At 34.1% G+C, this 12826-nt stretch overlaps 1 protein-coding gene across 2 annotated transcripts; it reads left to right on the forward strand.

Moving 5' to 3' along the window:
• The first annotated feature begins 2958 nt into the window (after nt 1–2958).
• On the forward strand, nt 2959–9550 carry LOC114409103 (protein EMBRYONIC FLOWER 1-like). Of its 2 annotated transcripts, none has more exons than XM_028372414.1 (7): nt 2959–3245; nt 4120–4324; nt 5070–5452; nt 5528–5632; nt 5787–7111; nt 7341–8991; nt 9096–9550. In XM_028372414.1, exons 2-6 carry the CDS (start codon nt 4230–4232, stop codon nt 8964–8966), a joined length of 3534 nt encoding a protein of 1177 aa, XP_028228215.1. In that variant the 5' UTR covers nt 2959–3245; nt 4120–4229; the 3' UTR covers nt 8967–8991; nt 9096–9550. The 2 variants fall into 2 exon arrangements, with proteins under 2 accessions (XP_028228215.1, XP_028228214.1); XM_028372413.1 differs by having other exon boundaries at nt 2960–3245; nt 9093–9550.
• The last annotated feature ends 3276 nt before the right edge of the window (nt 9551–12826 follow it).

Genomic DNA, 12826 nt, shown 5'->3' on the forward strand with positions numbered 1-12826 from the left:
AAATCTTTATTATATATATATGTGTGTGTGTGCGCGCACTGCAAACTGATACAAAAGCAGTAATCCTATCAAACATCTCTTCAGTTGATGCTTCATAGTACTGGAAGATTGCTTCATCGGAAATCCCGTCCAAGATCTATCTAGCAGCAAATTATCGTTTGATGAATGAAATATACGAGTGTTGATCACACTAGAGGTTCTTTTTAAATTATATAATAGATGATAAATTAATTAACATGCATGTACACATGCAAGTAATTAAGTGAATTAGATGTGTATGCCTTTCTTAATTAGCATGTAATATGCGGAATAGATAACAGTAAGTGTCTTAGATAGCTAGGAATATGTGGATCTGAGTTGTATAAAGAATGTCACAGTTCTAAGAACGATAATAATATTCCACGAAGAACAACTTTTTTCATAGGTTAGTGAGATATGATTAAAATAGCTTGTATTGATTAATTTTGGCCATATATATATGATTGGGATGTTAAAATGAGAATAATCCGATGCAAAGGCATACAGATAAAAGTTGGTCGAGAAAAAGCATTAGATTCCACATTTTTCACTTGGAAAAGTATAAATTTCATCTAGGAAAAAAATAAATGGAACTTTTGGGTTACATAGATGGATCGTTTTATTTGGGTAAAATAAGATGATGGTACGTGGGGTGGGTGGAGGGTTTTGGACAAGTGTGATCTTTTGTACAGCTTCCTTTAATTTCATTGGTTTCATTTCATATGATCACATGGGGTCATGCAGACACTTCCCCATACTTAACATTATTTATTTATTGGTATATATACACATATATAAATGCATGGTGGCACATAGGGCCCTCTCCCCCAATATTAGAAGGTCATGCTATCCCTACCATATACTATATATAAACCACTTCTGTCATTTTTAACTTAGATAAAATTAATTCAACACATATATATCCCTTTCGCTGTTGTATACACTGAACCCTGAGAGCAAGCACATATACTAAAGGTTGAAAATGCAAGGTATACTCCAGTTTTTTTAACATTATATTGAAGAGATTCTTCCTCATAAATTTACTCCTAATAAAATCACTGAGTACCCAGTACTCAACTGGAACAACTTTTGATTATTGAGATCAATCAGATGTAATTTCTCTCTTTTCAGAAAAAGAAAAAGAAAAAAGAAAGCTCTTTTTAGTACTGCTGGGTGTGTTAGTTTTTGAGTGGCCATTTTTGAAGCAGATAAAATTAATTAAGGTTATCTGCGGGGTCATAGTTATTTGTACACATATAGCTAGCTATCTATACATGAAAATTAATGATATGATACCTATCTGGTGCCAATGTTACGGAGATAATAAGTTTTAATTTCGCTATAATTTAACGTGGATTTATTCCTTTATCTCGTAGCAAAACAGTGCTCACAGAAAGAAAACTTTCGGGTGAAGTAAAGTCCAAGTATATAAGTGGAAAATACCTTTTTCCTATTGCATAAAATAGGAGCTTACTTAATAATGGTAATCTAGGCTTCGTTCTAGGCGTTTCTGTAGGAAATATTGTTCTCTCCATTCAGTCCATATTAATGAAACCTCGGAAATAAAGTGAGACGTATATAGATGGAATTGCCCGAAATTCGGAAACGTTACTTTTGATTTTGAGATTGATAGTTTCTATAATTTTTAACTCTCCTACATGTCATTTCAAGAATCAAAACTAAACTAAAATTAACCAAAAGTACGGGGATTTCTTTAGTGTGTGATTTAGTCGGAATAATAATTGTTTAGTTTTTCTAAAATTTCAGTCAGTGATATTAAAACTAGCTTACCCGCATCTTAACTAGCTAATTAATTATTCTTGTTCCATAAAGGCAAAATATTCACGTTCAAGCTAATTTTTTTTAAGGATGTTTCTTACAACTTTACCATAAATAATTGGTACAATCAAAATTCATATTAATTGTGGTTATTTTCTTTTTTCATTTAAACACATCCTATAATTGCTCATCATTAAAAAAATAAATCCTTGTTTTTGGGTTTCTAGGTGTATATATATGTTCCATTAACTGTAAATATTATTTAAGACTGTAATTCATTAATTTGTGGAAGACTAATTTTTTTTTTAACTCAATTGGTATAAAATTAATTTCTCCTTTTGTAATTATTCACTTATTTATTATCTATATATGCACAGATCATCTTATTTAATTTTATTAAAAAAATCTCATGTCATAGTTATTTAATTTTTATAAATGAATTTGAAACGTGTCACTATGTATTTATGATTTATGGACAATATCGTGTACCCATTATAAATTCTATTTAGTAAATGCCAAAAATTCAAATATCTTCATATCTGAATACGTAAGTGTATAATGTCATTCTTTTACTAATAAAAAAACCAAAAGTCTAACGTTACATCTACCAACACCACTACTGGTTTAATTTGGAACAGGGTGGAGATGGTGTCTGCAGCAAAATGTTTAGGGTTAAAAACTTAAAACCCTCCGTCATTTATTAAATAAAAAACAAATAAAAAAAACAAAAACTTAGGGTTTCAAAGAGCGTCTCAGTCCGCACCTAAATCCACTCTCCCAAAGGGAGCGTGCACAACACGCACCAATGAGAAGCGTTTAATGTGCAAAGGGCATGAGCAGCACTTTTTAACCTTGGATGACACGACAGGCACAAATTAATAAATGAAAACGCTGAAAAAGGAAGAGCGTAAAGCATACGCGCGAGTACTGTACCCACTTTTTTTTTTTCACCCTTCCGTCTAGGGTTTCCTCGCCGTCCACAAAGGCCATTATAAATGGTTAGCCATAAGAGCCGCACATTCTTGCCAAGTGGTGGTTCTTCATTGGCTCTCATGTTCTCTCTCCTAACATCTACAATTTCTATGCATATGGATCCTACATAGACATGACTCCCTACGGGTTTTTTTTTTTTTTTTTTAATTTTTAATACACAAAAACAAACACACCTTCTTCCAAGGACAAGAAGATAAAAATTCTCTCACTCTCTCTCTTACTTACTCGCGCACAGTCTCTCTCTCTCATCCGAAGGAATCGAAAGCCCTCTCTCTCTCTCTCTAGGGTTTCTGCGTCCTTCGCAGTCAAATTATGCTCGCGAGGTAGGGAATCGGAGCTCGGAGCTGCGCCACGTGGCTTCTCCCTCGAATGCGCTACCCTTGGATGTGGATTCTTCGCGGAGCCGCTTCGAATCGGCGAGGAGGTGGGAGGGGATCGTGTGTGGTGGTCCGCAGGTGAGTTCGCGTGGGCCTTCTTCGTCTCCAGATTATTATTATTCCTCTTTTCGCCCTCGGTTTTCAACTCGGTGATTGATTCCGTGTTGATCGGGGACCGGTTCTTGGATGCTCTTGAGCGTGTTTTGATTTGTTTTTTTAGATATTAAGGTCACTGTACTGTTTATGGTGTGTCCACTTCAGCTTTTGCTTTGCGTTTTCCTTTTCTTTTTTTTTCTCTCCTGCGTTTCGCTTTATTGCTGCCATTTCACGCTTTTTTTTCCCTTCCATTTTTTCTCTCTCTCGTTTTCGTTGCTTGTTAAATCGAGCTGCGTTAATTTTCGTTTATCACTTGATAAGAGGTGAATTTGTGTAGGTCGGTGAACCCTAGAATTTAGGCTTCGCGGATTGTTGTGCTTCGTTGTCTGGTTTCAGCTCCTTGCATGCGTTTATGATGTGCGTTTTTTCTATCTTCACGTTAATTAGTATACTGAGATAGTATTTTAGCTGCAAGGTTAGTAGTTTCGTTTTTGATTTTGAAAAGCCCTAGCGAGATGCTTGGTCTTGTTACCTGTATTGATGTTATAATTGTACGCGTGGGATGGCTTTTTTTGTATTGTTGCGTTTCAAATGTTCAATTGTTGACTTCGAGCATCTTTGTGGTTGGTTTTATTGATAGAAAACTAGGGTTTAGGAACTTTCGTATTGTTGGAGGTTGTTATTTTATGTGATTGATCACTGTGTATGCAGTTCTTGTTCCTCTATATTACTTTATCTTGGACTTTTCCCTTGATTTCCTTTTTATTTGTTGTTGATTTGCATAAACCCTAATTTTATAGGAAGCTTGATTAAGATATGTTTCAAGTTTTAATTTGAGTTTAATTTGTGTTGATAGGAAACACTATTTAATCTTGTGCTTCTTGCTGGTTGCTTGTACTGTGAGGATGTGCATGCATAGCTGTGGAGAATCATTTGCAAGGTGGTTTTAATACTGTCACTGAGTTCATGGGGTCTTATATTCACATTGATTCAATCTCTATCGATCTTGCCGATTCTATTGGCAAGAGAGATGCAGGCAAATGTGAACATTTCTCGATACGGTACGTAGGCCTTGATGCTACATATGCTTGCTATCCTACTAATTTTGTCAAGAAATGGAGTAGAGGGAAGCATATTTGAGTGTTATACAGTTTATGTCTGCCTTCCACTTATTGTATAGTATCTTGTAATTGATGTCTACAGTTGACTACATCTTGTTCTTATTAGATGAGATCCTAAATTCCTAATGTATTTGTGTTCTCTATAGTACAATAGTACTGCTATATAGATGATTGCAACTGGTAGCAGTTTAAAGTTGATTACAGCTACTAGCAGTTTAATGTTGAAAGCGAATCAATTAATACATGGCAATAAGGTCTCATGAAGAATCAAATGGGTGGTGATGCCTAACTATAGAAAGTTCCTGATATTACAGAAATAAGTCAATAAGTGTTCAGTTTTGCAGTCAATTTTGGGATATATCAAAGTCCAAAACTCAGATGTAATTCCGTAGGTGTTTTTTGTATGTTCTCTAATCAACATTAAAGTTTTATCTCAGTAACCTATGTTAATCATTAATGCAAACCTTTACTATGTGAATTATCGAGGTAAATTCCAATTCTGATTGGAGAGCAGCATAAAAAACGTGCAAGGAACTGCATCCAAGTTTTGTATTATATCACACTCTTTCTTCTACCAAAGAAAAGAAACTGAAGATTGTATTATCTTTTTAATTTAGAATCAAAAAGCTATATCTCTTGGTTTCCTTTCAGGATTCTTAACACTATTAATTTATTCTTAGTGCAGTGGATATGTGTCTGAAATGCGCAAAAAGGACTGGAAAAATTGTTGGCCATTTACAGTACATGAGTCTGACAAACAACCATCATTTCTGCCATTAGATGTACCAAAATATAGATGTCGGCATTGTCAGAACTCTGCACAAGAAATTGCTGCCAAGGACATCCAGAGAGATGACCAAACAAACTTTGATTGTTGCAGTACTGGATGCATATCTGGTAGCAATTGCAATAATGCAGCTCTTAAGTCTGTTATTCAGCAAGATCCAATGCTTGACACTCTTGAGATGAGAGAAATTGATCTTAATACTACCCTGAGCTGTGTCAATGATTACTTAACAAATAATGAGAAAGGCAAGAAAGGTGGAGTCGTACCTAGCAGAATAATTGGTAACTTAAATATCTGTTGTATATATATCTTTATTATTTTTCAGTATGTGGTTTGATTTTCTGTGTGTTCCCCAGACCTTGAGTTTGGCTTGGAGGATAATCTCAATCACCAAGTAACTAGTATTCCATCACCTAAAAACTATACAGACCTCGCACCAGAAGTGCACACTACTAAGAAAGGTAGGTTCAACTGACAGGATGTAATACAGTCAAGTCAAGCCGCACTACTTCTATTCTTTTGTATTTCATAAGTGACAGCTTTCTGTATATTATTGTATTATGTTCTTGATTACAGAGACTGCAATTTACACTAGTTTTTTTTTCCTTGTCACAGGTGAAGGTAATGAAGTTTCTTTTCCTGAGCTTGCTAGCAATTTGAAATGCATGGAGAAGAATTCTGCTGAGATGTGTAATGGTGGAACACCAGCAGATAACCAATGCCAGAAAGATTTAATAAAAGCTTGCACAGTTTTGGGGAAAGGAACAACAGTAATGGAGGTGGACAATACAGACGATCACCCAACTGGACCTTCTCTTGAACCAGTTGCTTGTAATAATGCTGCACCTGCAGGAAGTGTGGACAATACAGTTGAAAATGATTTTCAGGATCATCATTCAGAAAAGTCCACTGGTTTGTCTCGTAGGAGGCCTCGGAAGGTGCGCTTGATGGCTGACTTATTAAGTGACAATGGTGAATTGAAGACTGAGCAAATTTCTATACAAGAATCTGTATCCCTTGGTACTTCCAATGCCTCTGCAGCTTCCCAGGCACACTCAATGGTGCCAGGAAAGGTGGATATTCAAAGTTGTTTGACTTTGACAAGCACAGGTCCAAGTAGAAAAAGGAAGTTTCCTCTGGATGAGGTACTGAGACCTGCAAGCATGTGTAATGAAGTTCTGAACTCAGAGGGAAATGAAAAAACAGCTGATACTGTTTTGGATACTAGATCCAATTTTAAAGATGTACCCACAGGATTAGGTTTACAAGATGTTGCAAAGGGACACTGGAGTAAAACTGAAACCGAAAGAAGCCATATCATTGGCAAGAAGAAATACAAAAAGATTCAAGTTGTAGATAATTGCTTGATTCCTGAGCAACCACAAGGACATCAAAGAGAAAATGAAGACACTGTGGATACTACAGACAAGGTATATGCATCTAAAACTAATTCTTCTAGATTAGCTCCCTGTGCATTCACAGGGAAAGGGATGGATAATTTTCCTATCCGCCCCCTAAGAATAGAAAATGAATTCAATTTGTCCAAAGAAAAGGGGAAAATGCTGCAAACTGACAGGGAGCTGGATTCTTTATCCTGGCACAAAAATAACATGCTTGTACAAGATTCCTGTGCATATTCAGGGGAAAAAGCCAGGTCTAATATGCCTGTAACAATTCCAATTCCTTCAGCCCAAGGGGTGCTAAAAGGAAGAGGACTGGAAGAGGGACTTCATCTTTCTCTAAACAATTATTTGGTGGATGCACAAGTTTACAACAAAAAATCTATCCATCAAATTGGAAATCACCTACCTTACTCAATGCCTTTTGAAGATGGAACTTCAAAAGTACCACTGCTTAATTGGAAGGACAGTGACACTAATGTTTTTGGAGGGCAAAACATTCCTTCGAAGAACCCAACTGGAAAAGGAGTTCATTGTGAAGTAAGTAGCTAGAAAAAGCCCCTTATAATTGTTTTTTTTTTTTTTTTATAATTAGATGAATAGGTATACCACTAAGGATAAAGATGAGATTCATTTCTATCAGTAAATGGTATTATGTTTTCCCCTTAATTTTGTAAGGATTAATCAGATCTTAGTATTTTAATTGATATGGTTCTTCTGTTGACTATTTTGAATTTCTGAGAATATCAATTTTTTTCCCTTTTTGCAGGAAATTAATGGTGCAAGAACCGTACAAAAAACTATTGAAGCTGTGGACCAACTAGGTTTTATGAAAAGATACAGTGAACAAACAGTCGAGGTGTCTGAGCAGGGAACACTTGATGATATACCCATGGAAATTGTGGAACTCTTGGCGAAGAATCAGTATGAGAGATGTCTTCCTGATGTAGAAAATAGAAGTTCCACATTAGAAAAACCTACTCTTGGAAGGAAAGCACAGATGACAGGTGGTTCTACTGTACACAGAAAAGGGGAGATGAGCTTGTTAAAAGACAGCCAAAAGGAGAAACCTCAGGGAAGACATAAGAAAAACATGGTCACAAGAGGAGAGAATGTGAAGCCTAGCAAAAGAAAGCCAGTTAATTATTTTTCTCCATTTGATGGAAACAATTTGGGCATGAATAATATCTGTCCACCTCAATCCACCTTTGGACTTGAAGTTTCCCAGTCCCAAAAGAAGCCATCAAGTGGATTCCAGTTTTCACCTATTGGTTCTAGCCAGCTTGGTAGTGCTCGAAGTTTCAGGTTGAATGGGACTTTTGAAGAGCGTGGATCCCCTAATGCTACTTTTCAAGCCCCTGGAGGATGTAGCTTACACAAGAATATCCTACATCAGGATGATGAAGCTTCTCGCATCTGGGCATCCTTGACTTCAAATTCCCAAGGATATGATTTTCCCAAAAAGGTTGTTTCTTCTCAGCATCCTAGTAGTAGTGTGGACATAACTTCACTCCAATCTGGTTCATTTCATAAGCAAAACATGAAGAGGGATATTGATCTAAACTACATGAATCTGAATGCTGCTGGACTAGAAAAGCTTAGTAGGAATTCAAGTTCTGAAACCTTCAACAGGATGAATGGAGAATATTCATTTCCTTGCAAACATAGTGGAATGGAGCCTCATCAAAATTTGAGGGGATCTCTTGATTTGTATTCTAATGAAACAATACCAGCCATGCATTTACTCAGCCTTATGGATGCAGGCATGCAGTCCCGTACAGCTTTTGATGTGGGTGTCAGTTCTCAGATGCTTAAGAGGCCCTCTTATCTGGGTGATTGCAATACTAAGTTGGAGATTGGTACATCTAAGACCCCTGGTACCCTGAAAAGACCATCATCTGATTATTACAGCAGAAGCTTCTTACCAGATAAGCATGGCTGTTTTGCTGGCTCTCCAACCTTTGGTGCATCTTCATCAACCCCGCATGATAAGAAATTAATAAGGGCTACTGCTTTCAACGGTCAAAATCCAATGAAGTCTGGAAGGAAAGAGAAGATGAAGAGCTCCAACTCTACCCTGCAGAATAAAGTTAGTAAGCAAATTTGCTGGCCTCGTAATGAAACCGAAACATCACTGCAGCGCAAATTGGAAGTTAATGGCAATCATGAAACCCCTGTGCCATATAAAATCATCTCTGGAAACACATGTATGGTGAACAGGAATCCAGCAGATCTCACCATACCAGAAACAGGGAATATCTATATGATCAGAGGAGAAGATCTGAAATTCGAGAAGAATTTTCCCAAAAAAAGGCCTCGCTTCCCCATTCCATATGGATCAAAGCAGCAGAAGAATTTGAAGGGAACTAAAATGAAAGAACATTCAAAACATTGAAACCCTTCATTAGTCCATAAATCTGGTAGCTTTTCAGAATCTCATGAATTTAATTATAATGTTATAAATTTATGCTACAGCTTTTCTTTGATACACCTTATTTTCCATCTGTCTTAAATATTTCAGCAGGTGAAGTCCTTAAATGGAACCTGAGAATGGAAAGTGACTTTCATTCTCAGCGTAGAAACAGACTTTTGGCTTGGAAACTGAAATTTGTTGACTCAGGGAGGGCTTGATCGGATGCCATTTCGAAAGCCGAGTGATACAAAAATCAGACACAGAAGGCCATCGTGCATTTATTTAATGAACCTGTTGTAATTAGTATTAATGTGAGCAAGAAAAATGTTGTTCGTCTATCATGTTGGTGTCGTAAAATTTATGGGGAAGCATCGCGATAGCTCCTTAAAGTATCAGTTTGTTTGATAAAAGTTTACGGGGAAGTCTCAAAATAGCCCCGTATAGACTTACTATAATACTATGGTTACAATTCATACAAGTGACAAAACCAAGATGAAAGATATAGTTTGTGGCTTAGATGTGAGTTCCTTCCGACAAAACATAAATTTAGATGTTGACATTTTATATTCCTCGCTTTGCCCCCTTCCCATTTCTTGGGTGCTTTTTTATGAAGTTCGTATGCTTCATTGCAGTGTGAAGTGGCAGGAATTAGGAGGAAATGTTGGAAAATCTAGTCATTTTATTCTCCCTTTGTCAAATTATAGTACTAATGACCTTTGTTTTGCAAATGGGATCGACCTTTGTTTTGTGTGTACCATTGCCTTTATCGAGAACAAAACAAGAAAAAAAAAATCATATAACATGAGTGTGTACTTAGGTACATACGTATATCCAGAGTAAATTACTCTTTAATTTCATGTAAATTTATTAAAGATTAACTTTAATATATTATCATTTGAAAGTGTAAAACATTATCGATCCATTAGAAATTACCCAAGTACTAGTTATTATAAAATTATAATTTTTTAATTATATTACTATGATTTAATAATAACATTAAATATATATTTGTTAATATGTTAATCTCTAGTTATTGTTTAATTACGCACAATTGTTGTTTTCTAGTTAAATTTCTTTTGTATATCACATTAAATATATATTTGTTAATATGTTAATCTCTCACAATATAACAAGTCAAAGTTTATGTTTTCATTAAAAGAAGTGATCACATTTAGTGACTAATTATGTTTCGAATAAAATTCTTTAAAAGAGAATGCTTGTGAGAAAAAAAAAAAAGAAACATTAAAAAATTTGAAATGGTGTCTAGTATAATAAATTTTTAATTGACTGATTAATTAGCTCATGTTCTGTGGTAAATTGTCATTTATACCCTTATTAATTTTTGTTGCACATGAAGAAACCAAAATGTATATTCACTGTGTAATTGAACATTCAATTAAATGGTTGTTCATAGGAGCACAAAAATGTATAATTGAACATTCAATTATGTTAGACAGCTGCACATTGGTGGATAAAGATAAATAAAAGAATGATTTAAGTTTGAAGCTGAAAAAAGGAATCCCACGATCCGTTGAAGGAGAAAGACCCAAGGAAGAAATCAAAATGAAAAAAAGAGAAAGAAACAAAACAAAACGTTTTATATTGATTTGATTATGAAATCTAGCACGTATACAATTTAGTTGGAAACCACAAGACCAATTCTCTCAAGACGAAGAGATTATGAAAATTTTACTTCTCTCACTAAAAAACATAAGTTTAAGAAATGTTTTATTTAAAATTTATAGTTCATATCTACTTATGTATCTATCCATAGATAGATATAGATATAAATATAAAATGTGCGTGGGAGAGGGAGAAATATATAGAGACTTTAATGAGATATTTGATTATTGTAAAAAGAGAAAATAATAGATATTAATCAATGGATTTTATTTAAAGAGTTAGCATTAATATATATATATATATATATATATATATATATATATATATATATATATATATATATATTCTTTTTAAGGTGTTTAAATGACTATTAACTATGAATAAAAAAATTGACTATTAACTAACATTTAAACTTAATCATTTAAATATAATTATATAATTAAAAATGCTATTTATAAAATATATATTTTTAACTCATTTATAAAATATTTTGTTCACACAGAACATGTCTATACTGTTTCCCTCATTCTGATCTACGCTAGTACTGTTTAACGTCGTAGAATCTAAGCTAGAAAGAATTGCAAGAACGAAAAGAAACAAGATGAGAATAAAAGAGACTAACGTGTTTCCGAAAACAAAATTAAGAGACCAACAATGATCATGCTATGAAAAACTGGAAATAGATAAGATGAAAAGAAGGGAGGGGAAAAATATTTATACCCAAAATAGAGATATAAGATTGGTTGATTTCTTAAAAAAACGTAAAAAATGTCATAAATTGAATCTCCATAGCTAAAAAAACTAACAATTAATCTTGATAAAAAAAAAGAAAATATTTATACCCAATCGACAAAGAATGGATGAGCTTTTGCGGTTTGCTTGCCCTTTTCCCTTTTATTATTAGCTTTAGCTTTTGGAGGGAAACATAAACCAATTCCCCCAATTACCCACACATCTGGAAATCGAAAACTTCAATCTGGCGTTTACAGAAATTAATTACAGATCATAATAGTCTTTCGTAAGCTCAAAAAATTTGGATTATTAGCCTGGTTAGAGGTGTAACGTAAGAACCGCCAGACACAAGTTAACACGCGGTTATGATTTATGAACCTTCTGCTTCAGACCATTCGGCATGCATGCAATCACTGCAAAGATAGGCTCTTTTTCTTTAATTATCTCCTATTAAACCCCCACCACCCTATTTGATTTTATTTTTATCAGCCAAGATGAAAAAGAATCTAATCCTTTCTTTAATTTTCGTCCTAATAAGGAATTAAATTCACGAAGATTAGTTTCTAGTCAGGTTTATAGCCTGCCGTTTGTCTTTTTCTTTCTTTCTGCCGATCAAGTGTGATATTAATGTTCTACTCAAAATATTTGCCTCAAGTTAATTAAGTGTGATATGTTATACTTTTTTTTGCTATAAAGGGTGGCAAAGCCTAGTGATATGTTATACTAAAAAGTATAGAAATATCTCTCATTTGAATCTTAAAGGGAAAATGTTATAAGTACAGCTGTACATATCTTTGGCTCCATAAGATTTATAGTTTATACATTAATAAAGAAGAATTTGCAAGTAAATTATTTAAAATGGAGTCACATACAAATTTAGGTCAGATACCAGTAATGATATAAAAAAAGGTAAGATGCCAATACAAAATTGTAGGTAGTACTATCCGGTTATATATGCGCGCTAGTTAAATTTAGGTCACATACAAACACACAACAAATAATACTACTTTTTTTTTACTACACAAACACTATACTTAAATAGCATGATAACTTATACAAATTTTGTTAGATATAAAATTTAATAAATAAATTTAAAGATTATATGTGAGTGGGATAACTTATAAATAAACTTATGCATGACATAATATATTGTTAGAAAGAGATGATAAACTTTAAAGTATAATTAAGTCTTGAATTAAGGATTAATCTCACAATGAATTCAAATAATTAAAACTTATAGAATACCTCGAAGTCATAGCGGAAGTTAAAATCTCTAATTACAATAATTACAAGTAAATAAATAAATCTAAAAGATTATCGTACAGAAAAAGGATCATAGAATTTTTAAAAAGCGGTGACAACCTTTTGTCCACGCCATGTGATTCTCTACAGGTAGAATCGGAGGCCAATTGTTTTATAAAAAAAATGGAATGAAATGCAAATATTAAGTAAAAATAAGTACGCTTCGGTGACGAAAAATAAGTACG

Source organism: Glycine soja, chromosome 4 (genome assembly GCF_004193775.1).
Source record: "Glycine soja cultivar W05 chromosome 4, ASM419377v2, whole genome shotgun sequence".
NCBI classification, from domain to species: domain Eukaryota; kingdom Viridiplantae; phylum Streptophyta; class Magnoliopsida; order Fabales; family Fabaceae; genus Glycine; species Glycine soja.

What these genes read in the sequence shown, in the direction of transcription:
- LOC114409103 (XM_028372414.1), top strand. Translation starts at nt 4,230, where the DNA reads ATGGGGTCTTATATTCACATTGATTCAATCTCTATCGATCTTGCCGAT. An exon ending in AGTGCACACTACTAAGAAAG is followed by an intron (nt 5,633 to 5,786) that starts GTAGGTTCAACT and finishes TCCTTGTCACAG; the next exon opens with GTGAAGGTAATGAAGTTTCT. An exon ending in GAAAAGGAGTTCATTGTGAA is followed by an intron (nt 7,112 to 7,340) that starts GTAAGTAGCTAG and finishes CCCTTTTTGCAG; the next exon opens with GAAATTAATGGTGCAAGAAC.